The 23,134-nt window shown below is 38.1% G+C and overlaps 2 protein-coding genes across 3 annotated transcripts; one reads left to right on the top strand and one right to left on the bottom strand.

Moving 5' to 3' along the window:
- Positions 1–3,339: 3,339 nt before the first annotated feature.
- Positions 3,340–9,813, bottom strand: LOC119904174 (immunoglobulin superfamily member 2-like). 2 transcript variants are annotated; one of them, XM_038720649.1, is made up of 10 exons: positions 9,524–9,813; positions 9,314–9,418; positions 8,971–9,152; positions 7,862–8,236; positions 7,316–7,732; positions 6,757–7,161; positions 6,188–6,559; positions 4,851–5,222; positions 3,874–4,266; positions 3,340–3,757 (listed from the first exon to the last, which is right to left on the bottom strand). In XM_038720649.1, the coding sequence occupies exons 3-10, from the start codon at positions 9,038–9,040 to the stop codon at positions 3,564–3,566; spliced, it is 2,598 nt and encodes an 865-aa protein (XP_038576577.1). In that variant the 5' UTR covers positions 9,041–9,152; positions 9,314–9,418; positions 9,524–9,813; the 3' UTR covers positions 3,340–3,563. The 2 variants fall into 2 exon arrangements, with proteins under 2 accessions (XP_038576577.1, XP_038576576.1); XM_038720648.1 differs by lacking the exon at positions 9,314–9,418.
- A 1,160-nt stretch (positions 9,814–10,973) lies between these two features.
- klhl6 (kelch-like family member 6) lies at positions 10,974–17,173 on the top strand. The gene is made up of 7 exons (XM_038720640.1): positions 10,974–11,391; positions 11,471–11,636; positions 13,116–13,565; positions 13,767–14,004; positions 14,494–14,696; positions 15,611–15,824; positions 16,701–17,173. Exons 1-7 carry the CDS (start codon positions 11,135–11,137, stop codon positions 16,997–16,999), a joined length of 1,827 nt encoding a protein of 608 aa, XP_038576568.1. The 5' UTR covers positions 10,974–11,134; the 3' UTR covers positions 17,000–17,173.
- The last annotated feature ends 5,961 nt before the right edge of the window (positions 17,174–23,134 follow it).

The raw sequence follows: 23,134 nt of genomic DNA, 5'->3' as shown, positions 1-23,134 counted from the left end.
GCTTGCTCTAATGTTCCTATCCTTGCAGGTTCATGCATTAGTTCAGTTTTCCTGTGGCTGCTTTGACACACCACATATTGGTGTTCATGTTTGCTGTCTACTTGTGAAACACTTTGGTCTTTGATTATTAACCATGATCTGGTGATGGTGCTTGATATAACCTTAAGGGATATAATTTATTCTGAGGGGGGCATGAATGTCTATACAAAGGTTCACGGCAAACCATCCAGTAGTTAAGACATTTCACTCTGAACCAAGATTGTCAGTCTCACGATGGCGCTACAAGAAAAGTCAGGGAATCCCAAAGGTTGGTAGATTTCCATCCTGGGAACCACAGATGTTTGTGCATGCCTTTTAGGTGTGTCAATAAACCAGTTGCTCCAGTAGTTGAAGGAGCTTTAGTTCAAGATGTTATGGAATAATGGGACACATGGTTTTTATAGATCTAGTCCATTCCATTCATGGCACATGAAGGACAGAGCGTCAAGCTGATGCCAAATCAGATCTGGAACGAGATCATAGCAGTAGAGACAACCAGCTCAAAGCATCCAGCTACATGCTGGCAAACTTGGAACCTAAATGTCTTCTTAACACCTATGAGTTTTGGATATTTGGAAAGTGAAGAATTATAAATTCTACGTTGCGCTTCATGCACCGCATCCAATGTCAAAACAAGAACTGATGAAACAATGATGTTCAATTTGTCATTGTTCAGTTTATTGAGGCAAATAGCATGACCAGGCTGTTCTAACATGTCTGGTGTTGTACATTCTAGTTTGTCCCTGTTACATCTAGTCTTTGCCGCATAGACAGAGGGATTGATTTGTCTCCCAAATTCAATGTTTCTTTGTTTGCTCTGACAGGCATTGCCATGGAAACACAAGGGAGTAGAATTACAGTAAAGTTAAGAGGGAAGCTGTAAGAAGGAGTCAGTCCACCAGAGTGTGAAGGGCTGGTATAATTCAAGACCAAAGACAGTGCTACAACATCTCTCCGGGGCTACTGAGGACTACAGCCTGCCTTCACAGTCCTCAGTGAACTTTTAGTCTCTTACATCTTTTAGAAAACCGCTACTTGTAGATACATAGCTGGTATACACTCGTCAGACAATAACCTTCCTGTGTATGGGAGTAATATGGTGTCTCTGTCTGTTTCCTCAAAAATGAAAGCAAAAAATGGATTCTATTCTAGTCTCTTACACAGATGGGGTGTTAAACATTGATAGGCCTGATGTAGGGAGAAAGGGAGAGAGACAGAGAGAAGCACTAATTTCTTCTTCTTTAGTTTTGATTTGATTACTCTCCAGCATCCAATTTAGTAGGAACATCTGTTTAAACACAACAACTACATTATCGTAGATTCATAATCTGACAGTGACATGTATTCATGAGCAAACATAGGCTACACAAGTACAGTGCAGCCTGTCAGTATTTAGACAGGGAGACATTTTTTTGGCACATTGGACTTTCAAGTTAAAATTCTGATTTTAATCTTTACTTTGAAGATGCTTACACATAGCAGAAAAACCATGGAGAAATTGTAGCCTCTTTAATGCATAGTCCCCCAATTTTAGGGGATTAATGGAAAATTTAAACAATTTATATGTAAAATTGGTTGAAAATCATTTACAACCAATGACTGTCTCCAACTCACAGACATCAACCATGCTCTACCAGGCTGGTGTGTACTGCAGGCATCTCAACTTCTTACCCTTCAGTCTGGTCTTCAAGAATTGAAAGACAGGTGATTTTAGGTTATTGACTTGGCCAATCAAGACCACTCCTCTAGCCCAAAATGCTCTAAATGTGTATTTAGGATCACCTGGATTTTCCTACATTATGAGACCCTAAGAGAGATGACGATTCCTAAATTATTCAATCATTATGGATTTGAAAACCCTGAAACTACGACGTTGTATTAGGGCTGTTGAAATGAAATTTGAAAAAACAAAAATAAATTTTGGCTTTGTATTAGATAGAGGATGCTGTAGGGAGACAGAGACAGAGGGAAAGACATATAGGAAAAGGCATGGGCTAGAATTGAACTCAGGCTGCTACAGTAAAAGACCTTAGTACATGGGTCACACACTGTACTAGGTGAACCATTGGGACACACTGACAAGAGAAAATAAAGAAATAGAGAAAGAAACTTAAATGTTCTCTGAGGTATCGGAGTATGATGTCATAAAATTGCAAAAAACCCACAGAAATTCTCTGAGATTAAAGTGACAAATTTACAAGAAAAAAATAATTTTCAGATATGCTTATGTTATTAAAGGCTCTGTACTATTAAAAGCAGGGTATGCAGATGTTAATAACAAGCTTCTTTCACCAACCAGTATTATGAGATACTGCCTTCTGTTCAAAGCCCAAAAGCATTAAAAAAATGGGGAAGAACTGCAGACATTTATAAATGACTAAGATGTGACACTGGCCACACTAGTGGTTTTGCTGCATCACTCACATCTGCCTGTATGAAACCTCCACTTCTTTGCTTATGACTGCACTGACTGTCTTGTTTTGTTAATGACACAAATGAAGCAATACCCCCACCCCTAATTGTTTTCTTGCAAATTTACCACTTAACTCAGAATAGCAGATTTATTTTTGTAAATGTACGACTCTAATGTCAGATGTCTTTTCTCAGAATATTACCCCCCTCTCTGTAATATATATCTACAATGACCCTGATATGCCACCGTATGAAACACCCTTGAAAGCCAGAGATTTAATCTCATAATAATGGTTTCATTTTAAATCCAATGTGCTGGATTAGAGCCAAAACAACTGTTATACGGACTGTCCACCATAAACACACATTCGGTAAGTAAACACTCCTTGAAGGACACTCACACTGAAGTTTTCACATCTCATCTAGAAGTGAAACTGTGCATCCAGAGTCACATGTAAATGATGTGATCATCTTCAATTTTGCCTTCCATTGTATAAATGTAACCTTTTTAAGAATACCGTGACTGTCTGCACAAATGTTTGTCGAACTCACAGCTCAGCAGCTTTGCTGACCACACAGTCATTCTGTGCTCTTGCACAACCACAGACCATTTCCTGGTTGATTCATCGCTGTGTTTCACAGAGAAAGGTTTTAAATATTACCACATTTTGTGCTAAGCTGCTCCCTTAGACATGTTATACTTTGACTCACCTCCTGCCATCAAGCTGCCTGCTATGTTGCTACATAAAAAAGGAATCTGTCAGAGTATGTTGCTTTGTAGGTGTAAAGCCACAGAGTTGATCTGCTGCTTAGCCCAACTGTCCATTGCAGGCATTAAGAAGCTAGTGATTATGCAAAAAAGTTCTAGCTGTAAAAATGAAGTGCCTGTTTAATTTTAAAGGCTTAATGAATTTAATTCAAAAAAGGCAAAATTATTCCCCACTGCAGAGTATAAAACATTTAAACAAGTTTTTGTTTTTTTTAAAACAGATCATCATAATTCAGTTAAACAAATTATTGAACTTTGAATTAAAAAACAAACATACAATACAACTTTATATAGTTATAAAACAACTTTTTTTTTTTTAAATTGCATTTTTCCTCTTTGAGTTTCATTCCTCTGCACTGGCTTTGGTGTTCAGAGGCTGCTCTGCCCACAGAGATTCTCCTTTCTTCTTTCCTTTACTCCGGCATATCTTCAGCACCAGTAGCAATATGACCAACAGTGTGCCGATGACAACAGCTACGAGAATCCCTATCCAGGTACCTGACATGCATTCTGGCTCAAAGACTGCTTTAGCAGGTCCTACAAAGAAGAAAACAAAGAATTCATTACTTTTGTCCACACACATCGTTTAACATGGTTTTCAGCCACTGATATTTGCTTGGGAGAAAGTGCTAATCACATTAAGATGTGCTTACCTTCTGCATAGACATTGACAGTCCAATTTCCGGACATTTCCTCTGCAATCTTCCACCACCCATGGGACAGAGATGGAAGCCACTCTTCTACTGCACAGAAATACACGCCACTATCTTCAGGACCTGGCTTCAAAACTGTTAGGCTGAACTGGTTGGGCAAAGGGTGGTCATATCTTAGACAACCACCCTTCTCCACACTGTATTGTAGGGTACAGTTTCGGTAAACTGAGAATATGGGGCTAGGTTCAGTTTCTCCCCATTTCTGCCAAAACCACGTGACCTGGAACACAGATTTAATGCTGGATTGTTTGGCAATATGACAGGGGACAGTGAAATTCTGGGAACTGCTCACATTCAGCTCCTCTTCTTTCTTTACAATGGACAGGTTTTTTCCTGTGAAAGAGCATGCAGGTAAAAATACACATATTCCAAAGTAGAGATAACAAAATGTATGTAAAAAAAAACACACAACTAGGACAGCACCATTAGTGGTTATTTTGCAGAGAAACTGCATGTGTGGTTGTGCAGCACAAGCCATAAAAATGCATGCAGACAAGCACACGTTCACTTTTCTACTGACTGTTAGATGAGAAGATTGATACCACTCTCATGTCTGTTCTGTAAATAAAAGACTACCACAAGCAGCGGGTTTGCCTAACTTTGCACAAAGACAGGAACCGGGAAACTCAACATCCATACAAAAACAAAGAGGTGTTGGGCCCAGTAGTATGATTGCCTTTTACACTTCCTGTTTTTGTTTGCAAGATACAACATCTTAACAGACCATTTTCACTGCAGTTTTCCAAGATATTTTGACTTTATTCTATTTAGTGTCCTAGTAAGCTATGTCAGTGAGAGAGCATGCACAATATCAGAGCCCTGGAACTGGGCAGCCATCATTAATACCGGTGGACAGAGCCAGGCTAAGCAGTTTCCCCCTGTTTCTAGTTTATGTGCACATTTAAATTAACCTGTACCTGGGTTCTGCACACTCACAGCCACCTGGTTGGATGCAGGTAGCTTCTTGTGTACATTCTCCAGAAAGACAGACACGCTACACTGGTAGCTCCCTGCCTCCCTGTGGCTTGCACCGTTGATAAGAAGGTAGTGAATGACTTCATTCTTTTTGTTCTCTACTTTCAGCTGGTAGCGGTGCTGGTCTCCAGACCAGCTGATGGCACCATCAAAGTACAGTGTCAGAATGTTATCTAGGGTTGAGACATCACGCTGCAGGCTCCAAGTCAGTGTTAATGGTATGCGTGGCCCTCTGACCCGGCACATCAACTCCACATTTTCTCCTACAGGCACTCTGGTTTTGCGACTTATCAGGTTCACTTTCACAAATGAATCTGTGACAAAAATCCCAAATAGTCAACTGTGGCAAATAGGAAAGCAGAAACTGAGCATCGTACAATCATCATGTGATCATAAGTGTTAAAAGTAAAAAAGAGATGTGAATAAATTAGATTTACAAAGCATTGTCTTCTCTCAGTTATTCTCACACTTATCTTGTACATCATTTCTCAATTTAATTTCCTTCTTTAAAACAAGAAAAGGTTATTATGCCCATAATCATCAAAATGACACAAAACTTAAAGCATTAAGCAGTCTTGGCGCACAGTCTATGCAAATAGGGTATATGCAGTGAGGCACTCAAAAGTCGATACTTATATCATTTCAATGCATGAAAATGCATTTTCAAGCTTAAAGTCTGAAGCACTGGTAGTGAACCTCTTTACACCCTACAACACAAAATTTTTTGGGACAGAACAAAAAACATCCTTTTAGTTTTTCTGAGAGCTTTACTCATGGTCTGGCTCAAAGTGCAAAGTTTGCACTGATTAAAATCAATTTTCCTCTTGGATGCCTGATTGTGCATATGTCATGGCAATCTGCCCATTGGGTTTTGAAATGTCTTGAGTGCAAACTTAAAATGTATGCAGAGGTGAAATGGAAAAGGCTCCTCCTCTGTGGAGCACGAATGCACTCAGAAAGTGTATTCCTATTAGATTTTGATATGTCTTGCATTCAAATGGAAGTTTTAGCCCGATGGTGGTACTACAGGAAAGATCAGAGGGGTTGTCAAATCATTGGGAATAATCTTCTGGGAACTGTGAATATGCATTCTCAGTGTCATGGAAATCTGGCCAACTGGTAGACTGACCAACATCCACATCCTTGGTGTTTCATATATGGTGAAGCCATTGTATAGCGAGTAATCAAACATGATAAGAGGAAACTCAATGTGCAGGTTTAATCATAAATTTTATCTTGAATAATTTGTACTACACAGGTAGACTTAGACATATCTTACCCACAGGAGCCACTGTCACAGTTGTAGTCTGTGACTGGCTGTTGGTCTTGCTATTAGCATTCCACTCAGACACAGTACACTGGTAGACACCTGAATCAGAAGGTGTGACCTCATCAAGCTCTAGGGTAAAGGTGTCAGTTGATGGACGCATTGCCTTTACTTTGCGACTCATGAACTCCTTCGCTTTCGCCGTAACACCCTCCTGACTTAGACTGATGAGAGTGGTGAACATGGGTGTTGTGGTGGATGCTGATCTATGTTGCCAGGTGACGGAGAGCTGACCTTTGACCCCAAGCACTTTACAGGTGAGCTTCAACCTGTCACCTTCGTTCACACTCGGAGTGTTTTGCATTTCAACTGAGAGCCCACTTTCTGTGATGAGACAACAGACAGATGACAAGGGTGTGTTTGAGAGGATATTTATAGAAAACACAATAACTTTATTATTCTTCACAAGAGATAAAGAAGATAAAACGTAAAATCAATGGTACATCCCACAGGTAACAAAATTAAACTCTGACTAAATGTCTTGTGAGTCTCAGTCAGTATGGGTTCACTTGCTGACTGACCTGTGGCTGAGATGTTGACCAACTTGCTGATGGAGTCCTTGGCTGCTCCCTGTGTAAAGGCCCCATCCTGGCCTCTGTCCTGAGGCCATGCCCTACAGATATACTCTCCTTGGTCATCAGTTCTAACAGGCTGCAATATGAGACTGTAATCTCTGTCTCCCGTCCGGGCTGCCCTGAGCTCGCCTTCTTTCGCTCGCACGCTATACTTGGGTCCTACAGACAGAATGCCTGTAGGGCCAATGCGGGCCAGCTCATCACTTCCCCTGAGCCAGGCTACAGAGAAGAACCTTTCCTCCAGGTTGTGTGTGTCTACGCTGCAGGATAACGTTAGCTCTTGCCCCTCCTGCAGAGTTGTCGGCTGTGCCGAGACTCTCACCACCAGAGAAGACATGTCTGGCACCACCTCTACTCAAGGCAAAAAAAAATAAAGCATAGCGAGACAAACACATCCTGCCAAGAAACCACAGTGACCTTGCATAGGGGAAGAGCAAAGATGAATGTGTCGACTTATCAAGATGTGCTATTAAATAGAATCAGTTAAATGTTAGCAGCGTCTAACCTCTGGCGTTGACATTCAGGGTAGTTTCCTCTGCATCCTTCTGTGTGATAACATACCAGGAGCGGTCAGGATCTTGGATCCACTCCTGAGCCTGGCAGTAGATCCTGCCTTGGTCTGAAAGCTGTAACTGAGCCATCTTAAGCCTGTATGTGGTCTCTCCCATTTTATCTAAACTTATGAGTCCAGCTTGGTATCGCCCCTCAAACCCCTGGCCTGGGTTCAGTGTGAAATCTCTGTCCAGAGAAATTATAGGATGAGCATTGTCCTCGCCATCTTTATGGAGATACCAGGCAAGAGACAGATGGGTGTGCTGGATGGTGTTAGTGGAGGCTTGGCATGTTAAAGTGAGAGCATCGTCCTCATTATAGCTCAGTGAGGTGGACGAAGGTGATGAAACGCTTAGGGAGTTGTCAATCACTGTGGTACCACATCAGCAACAGACACAAAGACATAAAAGTAAAACATTTTTGCCATCCTACATTACAGTGATGCAGTTACATTGAAAGGTATGTCTTAAAATAGAAAAATAGAATGGTGACTGATTACCTTTCACTGTTGTTTTAGCACTATAGATTCCATTATAAATCTGTTCTGTGTTGATTACAGAACATTCATATTCCCCTTCATCATGTTTTTCTAGGCTTTGTATCTCAAAGACGACTGAGTTTGAAGAAACATGTTTCAGAGTAATTTCCCCAGTTCTCACACGGCTGCCATACATAGCAAAGCTGAAGCTTTGGTCACTGGTGCTGATGATGTTAATTTCAAAAGTGGGATTTGAAGGCTTGTTAATACAGAATTCAAATTCTTTTCTGGTGCTAGCACTGGCAAAGCCACTCACATTGCAGGTGATGGAGAGCAAAGAACCCACCACACGATACAGAGGCCCAGCCTGTACTTCAGTGTGCACTCTGGCTTCTCCTGAGTGAACCACAGACAAAACACAGAAGTCAGTTGAATACTGCAACATTAACTGTTACAATTCAGTGTCCAACCTTTGTTCACTATTGCATTGATATGAAAAGCAAAGCTATTTAGCCTTCATGTGACTTTGCACATTGCAATAAATATTAACTTTTTACAGTATATGCTGTGAGGTATGTATTTATTATAAGCATCAATGAGGACAAGTGCCTGCAAATAATGGAAATGGTCTGTTACAGGACATTCAAAAGAAAGGAAGTGATAATTGCTGCCTTGTCAGTTTCATGGATTTATTTGCCATTACTTTGTTTGCCTACACCAATTTAATTGTTTTCAAATTATTAAAAGACAGACCGAATAACATAAGTGAATCATCAATTCTGAATCCTTGAGTTTAATCACAGAAGTCTTTGCTAAATGCAATTTCATGAAAACACAGTGAGTATTAAAGTTTGATCAGATACATTAAACTTGATATGTATGTATTATTGGTTATTACTATCCCTTGTTATTTTTTAGTAGTATATTTAAGATGGACATAATGACACACAGACATAATGTTCCACACCAAGTTACTTTTCTTCACTTAACTTTAAAACTACATTTTCTTTTGTTCTTTTTAAAACAAGGGCATACATTTTACAAATATGATAATATTCTACCAAATTCCCAGTCAGCATGATCACTCACCAGAACCCATTTCAACAGCAGGAATTCAATGTACAACTTACCACAGTGCAGAAATAGTCCCAGACAGAATAACAAATTGACCCTCCAAAATGATTGCACGGAACACATCATCCTGAACCCGCTTCAGAAGTACCACAGTGTTCACACCATAGCATCTGTGACGAGGCCCCTAGTAAGTCTTCAGATCCACCGGAGCTTTTACAGACACTGAAGTGGTTGCTTCCTGTAGGTACACCAAGAGGAAGTCTGACATATAACCTGCACGTTTCACATACCATTGCAGCATACTGTACTTTTAAATGTATTGGCATTGTCACCAATACTGTGGGTCAATAAAAATGTAGGCTACATGTTTCGGTGGTTTGTGTTTAAGTTTTTACCCACCAAATAGATTTGTTCCGGCCTCGATCTACAGTCTTATGTGATTTGGGTTAGATATATTTCCGTTGTCGGAAAAAAACGCGCTGTCCTCGTTGGGGCTCATACGGGCTACATCACAAGGTTAGACACCATCATCAAATGTGATACAAAAAAACACCACCATTTACAAGCTGAAAAAGAAGGCGCTCATTTTAGCCTCAATCATAAAGTTACCTGAAATAATGTGCAGTGAGGTGAAATAAATGCTCGGGTCTCTCCTGCAGGCAGATGGTGCACTCTATCGGCATCTTCAGAGAGCGACACCCGTCCAGGTCTTACAAATTTTCTGCCCTTGTCCTACAAACATTTTACCTTTCATTCATTTCAGAATAGCCGATAATGTGTGTAACTTCCGGTTTCCCAGAATTCGATTAGCTATTAATTGACATAATAATAGTCAATACTGGTAGGCTATTAACCCGATCAGTCTCGCGGAGATAAAGTGCCCGCGTTTGAATTGCGTTGCTAGGAAACAGCTTGGGTCCAAGTTCGACTTAATTCGGCAAAACATTTCTCATTTCACTCATTTGATGTGGTGTTGGAGACCAGCGAGGCAATACTGCCGCTTAGTGGAGAAGATGGAGGCGTCTGACTGCTGCAGCTGTGACTTTCACTTTCCAGCATCTCGCCCGAGCTTTACTGCTTGATTGAGTAAATACATGCTGGGGAATTTGCTGTAAGAAGAACAAGGTAGATAACCATCAGGATGGACGCCTCTGGGGTGTAGGACAAAGGTTTGTCTAGTAGTAGACAATTCTCTTTCTTCTTTCTTTTTGTCGTTTTATTTTACCGGGGATGTTTCAGTGAGATAAAGATAAGATAAGATGACATAAGACTTTATGGATCCCTGAGGAGAAATTCACTGACAGGCTATGAGATACAAATAAAACATGAATGGGATATGACATTAAATATATATAACATTTTAATGCCATAGTCTTGATTGTGCACATATTTAGTGCAGAAGAAATCCAGAAATCCAACATGATCTATTATAGCTTTATGTATGAGGATGAATAATAAATACAATGTACATAATAATAGATTAAATTAGATAGTGATGTGATAGTGAATATGTAATTTATTATATATTGTTGTAGATAGCTATCAAGGAAAAATATGATACAAAATATGATTTATATTTATTGTTTATTTTTCTCAACTTTTCTTTATTCTTTGCTTGGACAGTTTTATGTCTTCATGCCTCTAGAAACAGTTAAATTAAGAAACTCTGAGGATCTGATTCTATTGTTCACAACCCATAGACACATACAACCTATGCAAAGGGGTCACAAGTAGACACTGCTTCACTTTAAAGGGCTCACAAGCCAAAAGGCTGTGAACCACTGCATTAGGGAATTAGTGGTTTTACTCAGGGGCGCCTCAGTTGTGGCAATGAGGGAAGGGCAAACGCTTAACATGATAATAGGATGCTGATTGCTGTTTGCACTGATCTCTATTTGGTGTGGTCTTGTGGAGGAGACCTGGCATCTGTCGTTCTGAGAAAAGAAGAAAAAAGGGCAAATTGAGTAACTTAGGGGGAAATTTATTCAGCACAAGAAGAGGAAGTGTTTAGTAACAAGTGTTGCTACATACGTATGTTCCTCTCAGAACAGGAATAGGAAGTATAAAGAAGACAGGAAAAAACAAATCCACATCTCAAAGCGACACAACTGCTGCAAGCGTAAACCACAGGGGTCTTTTTACAAGTGCAGGTGCATCCACACTAGCTGCAAACTGTTCTTCTTAGAATAGTGAGTTTATGAAGAGCCACTGGTTTGAAAGATGAGTGACTCACTGGAGAGGACTACAGACTGTCCCTTGCTGCCTCTTGGAGATAGCTCCAGCCCAGGCGAGGAGAGAGAGAACCTGACAGGCTCAAGTGAGTTACACTGGGAAGATGGAGGTCTACCTGTGGAGCTGCAGAGAGGAATGGAAACCCTGCGAGTGAACAGAGAACTGACCGATGTGGTGCTATGTGTTCAGGGATATGACTTCCCTTGCCATAGAGCCATACTCGCTGCTGCCAGCCAATACTTCAGGTAAAATAAATCTAGTATTGGCTAACTCCATTGAGCTAGCATCGCTGGTTTTACTGAATGACTGTTTTTTTCTGTGCAGGGCAATGTTTTGCAGTGGTCTGAAGGAGAGTCATGAGGAGCGTGTGGAAATAAAGGGGTTGGACAGTGGAACCATGTGCTCTCTCCTAGAGTATACCTACACCAGCCGAGCCCTCCTCACACACTCAAATGTTCAGAGAATACTAGAGGCTGCCAGTCAATTTCAGGTAAAATGACAATTACTTACAATAAAAGTTAAAGAAGATACTGGATTAGTTTTGCTTTGCAGTTTCACCATCTGATACACACAGAGTTCCTTGTAAATCTTGAGCGCATTATCAGCAACAAACACAAATTTTTTTACTGTTACAAATTGATTGCCAGTAAAGACAAAAAGTTGTACATAATTTGACTGTAATTGTCAAAGGAACTAATGTATTTTTTACGTGAAGTCACTGACTTCCAAAAACCTAAACCTGTTCCTAAGCCATTTTATTTTTAGCCTGATACATTTTTTACCTTATCCAATTGGCTGTGAAAGGGTTTTATCAGAATTGCAGTACTTTCTCACACTACAGTATCTAAGTGTGACCACATGGATGATCATGTGATTCTTCTGTGGAAGTAAAAATACAAACAACCAGAACTAGAGGTGTGAAGTTTGAACCCAACAGCAGCTGTTTACTCTTTATACAATATAGTTGATAGTCATGGCATTTTAATTCAGTGTCAATTAATTATTAGTAGTCAGTTGGCACACATGGCGCATCAAAGCCATGGCAGATGCCACTATGATGCAGAAACAGCTGTAAAAAGTATTAAAAATGCATAACATGATTGATTTATTTAAATTCAGAAAGACAGGTTCTATCACAGTGAACTACATTTAAAATCTTCAAGTTGTTCTGATCTTCTCACTTTAGACAGTTTCACCATTCAGTGGAACAAACATCTTACTTAATGATGAGATGAGTAGCTCTGAGAGGGAAGTGAAAGTTGCCCAGTTGTTTACACTCAGGATCAGTTTTCCATACAGGCTTAAATTAACTACACAGCTGCACCACACAAAAGGGGAGGCAGGGGTTTGTGTTCCTATACTTCATTTTTGTGACGATCAATTTAAGTTTTAGATTTTGAAGACAAAAAGTTCACACATTCTGGTTTGTTACTCCTTCAACAGGCTCTTTTAGGGTTAGGAGTGACTTATTTAGGATTGAGGTTAGAATTACAATCACATTAAGATTAAGGGTACTGATTGAGCACACATGCCTGTAATAATATTAACTTTATTTGCATAGCACTTTTCTAAATAGGGTTTAAGTGATTATTGCTAAAACAAATAGAGAAAAACAATAAAATTGCTAAAATACATAGATTACAAGAAAAAAAATTAAGCAAAACACAAAATGAAATAGTAAAACAGTGATGAAGATATAAAAAATATGTTGGCTATTTTTAAGAGTTAGGGCAATAATTCTAAACTTGTATGGCCTGTGGCACCTTTCTGGTTTCTAAGGCAATGTCTTGTCTATTTTAGTTATGCACACTTTTGAAATTCTAGTACTACTAATCATTTTTAAAAATCTCGTGTAGCATTATCTGTTTATCAACGTCTGAGAAACCCTGTGCATGCACATCAGCATGTTCACTCATTTGACAGCTTGAGATTGTATTCAATGCCTATATGCTGGCCTTATCTCTTGTAGTTTCTGCGTGTGGTGGATGCATGTGCTGCCTTTATGAGCAAGTCTCTGCACCTAGAGAGTTGTATTGGGATCCTGAATCTTGCTGAAAACCATGCCCTACCGGCTTTGAAGACCAGGGCTCAGGACTACATAACCTCTCAGTTCTCCCAAGTAGTCCAGCAGCAGGACTTCCTGGAGCTGCCAGCAGAGTCACTGGAGGTGATCCTGCAGAGGGACGACCTTGATGTGAAGTGTGAGGAGTGTGTTTTTGAGGCACTCATGCACTGGGTGAGAGCCCAGCAGGATGAACGCTATCCTTTACTGGCCAGGTTGCTTTCACATGTGCGACTGCCATTGTTGGAGCCTGCGTACTTTGTTGAAAAAGTGGAATCAGATGAACTGATTCGCCGTTGCAGTGAGGCCTTTCCTCTTTTGCAAGAGGCCCGCACCTATCACCTCTCCGGCAGGGAGGTCAGTATACAGGGAACTAATGTTATTTTACAAAATCCTAGCATGCTGCTTGGAAACGTTACTGGCAAAATCTACTATCCTATAAAATATTCCATATTACAAACTCCTTTTTTGCAGGTATTTGATTTTATGATACAATTACTGCTGTGTGTCATTGTTTTATTGTTTACTGTGGTTTGTACATGTATAACACATTTATAGGTGGTCTCTGAACGAACCAAGCCTCGCGTGCAGCACTTTCTATCAGAGGTGTTCCTGATAATTGGAGGATGCACTAAAGATGAACGCTTCATTTCCACTGTCACCTGTTTGGACCCCCTTAGACGCAGCAGGCTGGAGGTTGCCAGGCTTCCAATCACAGAGATGGAGGACGAATCCCAAAACAGAAAATGGGTGGAGTTTGCCTGCATCACTTTCCGCAATGAAGTGTACATTTCTGGTGAGAGAAGGCTTAGTTGCTGTGATATGTATAGGTGAAAGGGAAATTGTTCAGCACCTACTGTTTATATATCTGCCAAGTTATTGTTTCTATATGTCCTCTCATCGAGTATTAATTTTCCTTGGATCTTCATCATGTAAACAGGTTGTTGTAAATGTTTCTATGCTTCTGATATTTAAATGTGATGTTGTTTTAATCAGTGAATCCATGGTGTTCCACTGAACAAAACAAAATGAAGACGTGAGACCATCTGCAGCAAAAGTTCATGTGGTTTTTAGGTGTTTCCCAATTTAGGAACTGACACCTCAGTCATGGTTACTTTAGTTGTTCAGCGACACGTATGCTGTGAATGTTCAGAATAGGTCGTGGGATTTTACATCTTGAATCAGAATTGTGGGTGGCCCAATGTAGAGCACAGATTTAGTAATTGCATCAGTGTTCTTGGACAAATGTCTGTATATGTTTTCTAAAATGATCCTGTTGTTGCAGGAGGTAAAGAGACACAGCATGATGTTTGGAAATATAATGGCGCCCTGGACAAGTGGATCCAGATTGAGAGTCTGATGACTGGGCGCTGGAGACACAAGATGGCAGTCCATGGGGGGAAGGTGTATGTAATGGGTGGATTTGATGGAGTTCAGAGACTCGCTAGCGTAGAGGCCTATGATCCCTTTCACAATCGCTGGACACAGGTAAACATGAATGCTATATTAATGTGTTACCTTTGTGTAACTTTACACCAAATGTTCCTTAAAGCGGCCATAATTAATATTTTCCAAATAACAATAATTTCATGTATGTGAAAGGTGAGGGAAGGTAGAGAACAGAGAATTATAACCCTAATCTGCAGTTCCACTGAGAACTACAGAGCGTTTTTCAGCTCATTGTTATAGTTTCATATCCCATAACTTTACTAGTTTCCTTTCTCCGCTCTCCACACAAAGTTAGTGACTAGCTGGTGAGTAGTGCATTTGGCAGCTAAAGAGCCAAATACATCCATCAAGGGAAGACCAAAACAGAGCTACAAGGAGAATTAATACTGCACTTACATTTATCAGGTGGCAAAAAACACAACTCCATATGAATCCTAATGTTGTGTCATGTCTGCTAGATGTGGAAATAGGCAACTGTTTGCTAACAATCATTTGATTTCACAATTTCAACTTTGTGAGGAGGTGTCAATGTTGCGTTTACATTTCATAACAACATATTTCATGTCACTCAATACTGAATAAAGCTTTTTGGGAAAAATTTATTATAATTATTATAAAATGAAAATGAAGACCTTTAAAACTTTAAAACTCAATTGATTTTGAATAATTTCTTAAATAACTTCACAAATTATTGTTTCATTTATATAATTTCCACAATTTTTGTGATGTAATTATTTGTAATTATAATTATTTATTTAACACTGAACACTTTTCCATTATAACCTTGTTAATTACAGTATTATTTTTGTGTACATTTGGTGTTAAATACTGTACATTTGATGCTCCATAAAGTGTACTGCTTTAAACAATATTTAATATCACGTATATCCTGCTATGCCTGTTTGTCTGTGCTCCATATACTTACTTCAATGCCCTTCTGGCTGTACTTGCAGGTGACTCCTCTTGCAGTCGGTGTGAGCTCCTTTGCAGCTGCAAGCTTTGACAAATGGATCTATGTGATTGGTGGCGGGCCAAATGGAAAGCTGGCAACTGATCAGGTCCAGTGTTGGGAACCTGGGACAGACATCTGGGAACTACGGGCACCCATTCCCATTGAAACCAAATGCACTAATGCAGTCACATTCAACAACTGCATCTATATAGTTGGTAAGTTGATGGTTGTGATTAATTAAGTACAGTACTTAAGGACAAATTTTAAGTATTAGTACTTTAGTACAGTATTTTCATTTCATGCTGATTTTTCTACTTCCAACTAATCCTACAATTATTTGATCTTTTTAGTTTCTAGTTACTTTACAATTTAAAACTTTACATACAAAACATAGGAGTTTATAAAATGTGATGCAGTATATTAAATAGATATACATAGCTTTACCTCAACCAACTAAAACCGTGAAATGCTACATTCAGATGAATAGTAATTCACACAAATAATATTCATTCACAGGGCATTTATCTGTGTTATCATATTTTGATATTTTAAATACATTTTAATGACTTGTGAACTTCTACTGAAATTGCAGGATAATTATTTTTATATTGCTATACCTTTACTTGAATAAAGGATCTAAATACTTCTTCCATCACTGTACATTGGTGGATTTATATTTGGAGTATGGTTAAGTGTTTGTTGCCAAAAATATATATATATAGGGTTTCATTTCAAAATGAGATGACCACAGTGTGGAAAAAGTAGTGTAGACACCAACTCTTCAAAATTATCTCTGGCATTAAGAGTTATTTGCAAAAACAGGTATCTCTGTTTTTATTTATTTTTCTAAATAATGTTTTTTGTGTGTGTTCTCTGGGAATTATCAATCAAACTGGTATTTGGTTATTAATTTTTAAGAATGGCATGAATCTGTTCTTGCAAATGCTGAATGTTTTTCAAGAATGTGCTCATCTGTCTGGTAAATTGTTTGAGAAACGGATTTGCATATACAGTAAATAAATGGGAAGTGTATGTGTATATGTAAAAACCTTATGTTACAATTAAATTACTCATTCTCTGTCTGCTTCCAGGGGGTGCCATGCACGCCATGTACCGCTACTCGCCTCTGTCAGACTCCTGGTCCCTTGTGACCCGTCTGGGGGAGAGGGCAAGCTGCGCCATCGCCGCTTGTAACAACAAACTTTTCATCACTGGGGGACGGGACAACAAGAACCAAGTTATCTCCACAGTGATGTGCTGGGACGTTGGCCGGGGAGTGCTGACGGAGGAGTGTGTTTTACCTATGGGCGTGTCGCACCATGGCAGTGTGACACTCATGAAGTCCTACACACACATACACAGAATAACACCTACTTCAGAGAGCCAATGACACATGCTTCTGTGAGGAGGACATTATTGTTGATGAAAGAATGGATTGAAAAGGAAAAGTGAAAGAGTGATGAAAAGGGGGATTGTTTTTGTGTACATAACTATGTTAATTTTATGACACTTTTAAATATGAGGAGTTGGTCAATAGCAGCCATGTTATATTACAGCAGCAATTGTTGAACTTGATTTTATAACAGTAATAATAGATGAACACAGAATTGGTTGAATACCACAAAATACAATGTTTCAAGGCTTTTACAGTTAAAAATCATTAACATAAAGAATACAAAAACGTGCTATGCTGTAAAACGTTGCTGACAGAATGGATGTGATAAATTACATAAATCCATATTAATAACTGAAAATATGCATATCAACACTATAGGTGTGACTTTCATTGCATTGAGGAACCAAACTGAAGCCCTATAGGCTAGCACCTGCTGATTTTTATTCACACGCGCGCGCGAGCACACACAAACGCACACACACACACACACACACACACACACACAGACACCATGTCTTTGTGACAGTTTGTCTATTCTCCTGTGAACACTGCCATCAAGTGGTGAACATAAATATGTGTTTTATTCAAACAAATACTACTAATAATAATATGAATATCATTTATTATGTTTCATCTAAAACAGAAATTATTTCCGCACACTGTAACAACCTTTGAGTCAAACAAATCACTGTAAGTAGACCACTGGTTTTATACATCTACTAGTGTACTGACGGGTATTTTTCGAATCTTGATACCTTACATTCCAGCTTTAGACACAACCATAACAAGAAATGAATCCGGGATGATACCAGGTAACCGACTTTTCAGTCGAGCTTCTGGTAAATTTTGAGACAACAGACTGGCATCAAGGTTACAGTAATGAAAGTTATAAAATCGTCATATCAAACGCTGATATGGAGAAATGTGATGTCGCCTCAATACTAAAGTTGGTAAATATACTATTATTAAAATAAACGGTGCCTACAAAACTATGCCACACCTTAATCAAACCTGTCGGTGCAGACTGAAAGTTTTACTCTACGAAAGAGGCAGGCTATGTGGAGAGACTGAAAGCACTCATGCTTGAGGAGGTGTCAACCTGACACGCCTGTTTAATATTAACCTTTGCTGGTAGGCCTACTCTCGACTGTCGAAAGGCTAGAAGGAGTATCAACATGATCTCTTCGACTTACTCCTACTGGAAAGGACGAGATAGACCGGTTTAGGGCCACAGGTACAAGACACCTTCGAAGAGAAAGTGAAAGAAAATGCTAAGGCAGCGCAGCGTATTGTTCTGATTTTCTGAAATGGCTCGTTATTTCATGTCCTTTTTCATCTTGACCTCCTGCCGAGGTGAGTTTTTCTTTTTTTATGTTTATGCTGATTTGTTGAACTTGTTGTGTGGGCATGAAAACTACACTTCAGACCTTCTGGCAGGCCTGACCGAGATGTTAATGATTTATCCAAAGTTGAGTTCCTAAGTCCATATTTTCTCACAGCAGATACAAATAAAATAAAAAGTATGCCAGTGGTATACATTAGTTAGTACTGACTTATGTTTCTGAACTCCTTCAAATACTATTTAATAAATAGTATTGATTAATACTTCTTGATTTATAGCCTAACTGAGGCTATTATAGGAATACAGCATTACTTCTGAATACTAACCCAGGTGAAAAAGAAATATACTTAAGTAGCACTTTATTTGGATGCACTTATCATATTTTAATTGTACTATACTAAGTGTATATTAAGTGTGTTGTTTTAGAACAACTTAAAGTATGTTAAGTGTCATTTTAGAAATACTTATTCAACTTTAAGATAATTGCAATATATGTATTTTAATATACTTAGTTGTGTTAAAATGGACCTATTTTAAGTATCTTTACTGTAATTTAAATATACTTCTTTAAAATGAACTTGAAATACCCTTTTGTGCTAAACTTGAAGACTTTAAATATATTTTAAATGTGTTCTCTGAACATTTTTATTAGCATTTCAGTGTATTAGTAATTTATTACTAGTATACTCCAAGAGCCACTGTTAATATCTTGGGAAGCTTCTTTATGAAACCATTCAGTATGAGAATAATGCATTATTAATGCATTAAAAATATCTTGCAAAATGCTCTTTTTAATAAAAATCAGTTAAAAAAAAGTATTTTACAACACACACACATACAGACAACTAAAAACTTGTAAAACGTGTACATTACAAAAATAAATTCCTGTACATTAAAAGGTGCAGCAGCATTTAACACATCTTGAGCAAAATAAATAATCAAATAAAATAAAATCAGTAAAATGATGACATATGACCAGTATCACTGAAAAGTACACTATACACATCCCATCATTAATGTTACCCATGGGGGTCCCTCATGCGGTTTGGACACTGGGCACGCCTCAGATGACCTCATGGCAAACTGTGCCACTTGACACCATATGTGCCACTTCTGGAAACTGCTTTAACACACAGCATCTGTGGAAGGGAAAAAGAAATATTTTGTTTATATCAAAGCAATATTACCTCTAATTAACTAACTACCATTGTGTGATTTTTTATTTTGTTTAAAGTTGCTGAAACACAATAAGAACTTCATGTCTAACTGTTCTGATGATGCTAACCGTTTAGGTTCAGGTGAAATGGTTTTCCACAAGGGACCCCTCCCAGTTAATGCTCAGTTCTTCCATTACAACGTGATCAAAAACATTACATAAACACTACTGTACATTCAGCCAAGGAGCTGTATATGATAAAAGGTTATAAAACAGGTACAACAAATAACACAAACTTGCTTAACAACTGTGCTGTCTACATGTCATTTCACATAAACACAGCAGTCAATTTGTGAAGTACAAAAGTAGCCAATTACTTAATGTATAACAATATTTTTAATATAATTATTTTATCTCAAGAATATTTGTTTATTTAGTCTGACCCCATTGACATGTAGTGAGCGCAAAAACAGTAATGGTGTGCAGGAGCCAGACATACCTATGAGCACATTGTTGTGAGGGTCCAGCTGGTCCTTTGAGATTTTCCTGGCCTCTAAGCCCTCTGAGTGAGGCAACAATCCCAGGAAGCTCTAAAAGAAAAGAAATGCAGTTGCAAATGAGTTTAAATATTCAGTTAGGCCAGTACTTCCACCTAGTTTAGTTCTTCATTTGCGTATCATTATAAACACTGTAATTCTGTTCTTATAGCAAATCTTTATTATTATTCTTTATTTAATTTTCTTGAGCTAAGGCAGGAAGTTCCAACTCTGGGTTTAGCATTAAGTTGTTTAAAGTTGGCAAAGGGTAGGTTCAACTTTTAAAAGTTACAGGATCTATGACCATACAAATGGACATAAAGTTGACCAGTATTTCATACAACATCACATTTTATTATATTGTGTAGTCTGCCATTTCAGGACACAAAAACATTATAATTATATACTAAAACAATTCTCACATACCCTTGTACACTTTAACATTGCTGTTATAACAGAGTTATTGGTCACTGTAATGGTTAACGTTACCCCCTCCATGGTTGCAGTGAAGAAAAATCTCTAAAAAACAGTGTACCTTTAGAATGAATTTAAACCAAAATGACAACTGTGGTGATGTCTTTACAGACTATATGGGCAGGAATAATGATTATAGTGACCAATAATTTACTGTAAACATGGACATGTAAGTAAGGTAGACTATAAAAATGTGAACCTATTCTTTAGCACACAGACAGCAGCATATTAGCATTTATTACTCTGATAAAGACCTCACTGGTCATTTTAACAGTGCAAAAGCAGAATTGAAGGCTCATACACACACATTCACAGGCCTGCCTTGTTAAAATCTCATGCATCAAATTCCAGCAACAGGGTTACTGAGATTTTACATTACCAAAATTTTAGTAACATTAAAAACTGCCTTACAGCAAAATCAATACATTACTGTAACGTTAATTGCGTTACTTTTGTAACGTGTTACTCCCAACACTGTTTAAGGCAGACGAAAGTTGCTGTCTCGATTATGAAGCTATTAAAGAGGTGGTATTGTGCTCATTTTCAGGTTCAAAATCTTAATTAGGGGTTGTACCAGAACAGGTTTACATGGTTTAATTTTGAAAAAACACCATATTTTTCTCATACTGCACATTGTTGCAGCTTCTCTTTTCAACCCACGTATTAAGTAAATTAAAGGAAACCTAAGAAACAAAATGATTTCTGGCCAAAAATACAGTACACATTATCTTTCGTGAAGCGGACTTTCACGCGATGTGACTGGAGCCCTTTAAAGGGCTCTGGCACTGTGCTAGTGGGCTGGGCGGGAGGGCACACTTCCCCCCTGTGTACACGTGTTTACTGTTTACACACAGAAACAAGTATAACTACATTATGATTTAAAGTATGCTTGTTACTATACGTTGTTGTTTGTTTGTTAAGTTAACAACATGTGCTGCTTCCTTCTTGGCCAGGTTACCCTTATGGAAGAGAACTCTGATCTCAACTAGCTATTTACCTGATTTTGAAAAATATATTTTAATGTTAAAAAAATATATTTTTATAAATATCCTTCTGGAAATCAGTCTGAAACATGTGGCAATTACATAAATAATTACAATATTTTGCAGTAGCCTACACAATTAGCATATTTGGCATAAATATATTTGTAACCCAGTGTAATTGTTTAACAATGTACTTCCACAAAGTACACCTAAATAGTATTTACTAAGAGTTAAATTAATATATTTTTAATAAGTAGACTAAAATGTTGTGAAAAATATGCTTTTATTTAAGCATATTTATTAAAAGTTTAATTAAGTATATTTATTACCAATTTATTCAAAGTAGAGAGAATATATCTTTAATATACTTTTAGTAAGCATGTTAGAAGTATGAATGTACTATAAGCATACTATGTGAATTTCTAGTACATTTTCAATGCATTTAAGCGCACTTCTTTTTGACCTGGGAAGGAAGACCAAGAAATACAACTAATTAAAGCCTAATACTTGTGTTTTTTTTAATGTGTTACAACTTTGTATCCAAATGACATACCTTAAGTTTTCAGCTTATACTAAACCACATACACAACTTCAATTATACTACATGCTACATACTTAAGTTTACTGTCACATAACAAAGAGAAACAATAATTCTGAGAATCAAGGGAATATTTGGCAATGTTGCTTGAAAAATTACATTGAATTGATTAAATATAATTGAAACCTCATTAAAGGTTGTTAAGTAGACCATGAGCCAAAAATATTTTGTCAAACCACAAATTATTTCCTTGGTCAAGAACAAATAAGCACACATACAGTATATTAAAAGGTGTTTACACACGAACCCTAGCACCTATTTCCAGGAAAAACACCTAAAATAACATACCCAAAATTAATCAGTAATAGCTCCTCAACCACTAGCCCTAGATGCATAATTCTGGTCTCCTTTGAAAGGTCAGAAGCTAAGGAACATAAATCCATTGTACATTAACATATTTATTTTACCATAACAGACTACATGGAGATCAAATACAGAAAAAAAGCTATATTTTAAAGCAATAAACCATCAAAACCATCATAAGGTAAATTATAATGCACCTGGAATACAACTGTAACTGTAAATCTGATGAAAAGAAACTAATATACAACCGTTATTACACAATCTTTCAAAAACATACCAGGCGAATGTCCATGTTTTGGCCATATTTACTGTTTAAATGTTCACTTTTATTGGGATAATCTTCAAGATATTATTTCTCTCCATACAACCACATTCCCAATAACATAAAGCTTCCAAAGCATTGAAATATTAATAAAAACAGTCAATATTCCTGTGACCAATGCATGCTCCCATGCTTTACAGGCCACAGCTTGAGAACAGAACTTCTAAAAGGCTCTTTTTGTTCATCTCGACGAGACAAATCTGTACATTTCCTGGATGTCTGTGCAAACTCTTCTTCTCTGCTTCAATCTGACGACAGAAATGAAACTTAAGGCTTGTGCAAACTACGCGATTATCAGCGTCGGCCGATGGCCGTGCCGTTCACACTACATAACTTGCCGTCTTGTGACAGGAGTCTTGAAGTCGTTGTGGCATTCATACTACCTGACTGATAGGTGATAGGTGGTCACACACTA

This window comes from Micropterus salmoides, unplaced genomic scaffold, assembly GCF_014851395.1.
Source record: "Micropterus salmoides isolate LMB-PRFRI ecotype aquatic unplaced genomic scaffold, ASM1485139v1 Ms_hic_scaffold_15, whole genome shotgun sequence".
Taxonomy (NCBI): Eukaryota; Metazoa; Chordata; class Actinopteri; order Centrarchiformes; family Centrarchidae; genus Micropterus; species Micropterus salmoides.
The sequence above is the reverse complement of the archived record's forward strand: the minus strand, read 5'-3'. Positions and strand labels throughout refer to the sequence as shown.

Excerpts from the sequence above, each read along its gene's own strand:
- LOC119904174 (XM_038720649.1), bottom strand. The coding sequence starts at position 9,040 with ATGATGTGTTCCGTGCAATCATTTTGGAGGGTCAATTTGTTATTCTGT. Across the intron at positions 8,237-8,970 it reads GGGACTATTTCTGCACTGTG|GAGAAGCCAGAGTGCACACT; the intron begins GTAAGTTGTACA and ends TGGTTCACTCAG. Across the intron at positions 7,733-7,861 it reads TGCTAAAACAACAGTGAAAG|TGATTGACAACTCCCTAAGC; the intron begins GTAATCAGTCAC and ends GTGGTACCACAG.
- klhl6 (XM_038720640.1), top strand. The coding sequence starts at position 11,135 with ATGAGTGACTCACTGGAGAGGACTACAGACTGTCCCTTGCTGCCTCTT. Across the intron at positions 13,566-13,766 it reads ATCACCTCTCCGGCAGGGAG|GTGGTCTCTGAACGAACCAA; the intron begins GTCAGTATACAG and ends ACACATTTATAG. Across the intron at positions 14,005-14,493 it reads CAATGAAGTGTACATTTCTG|GAGGTAAAGAGACACAGCAT; the intron begins GTGAGAGAAGGC and ends CTGTTGTTGCAG.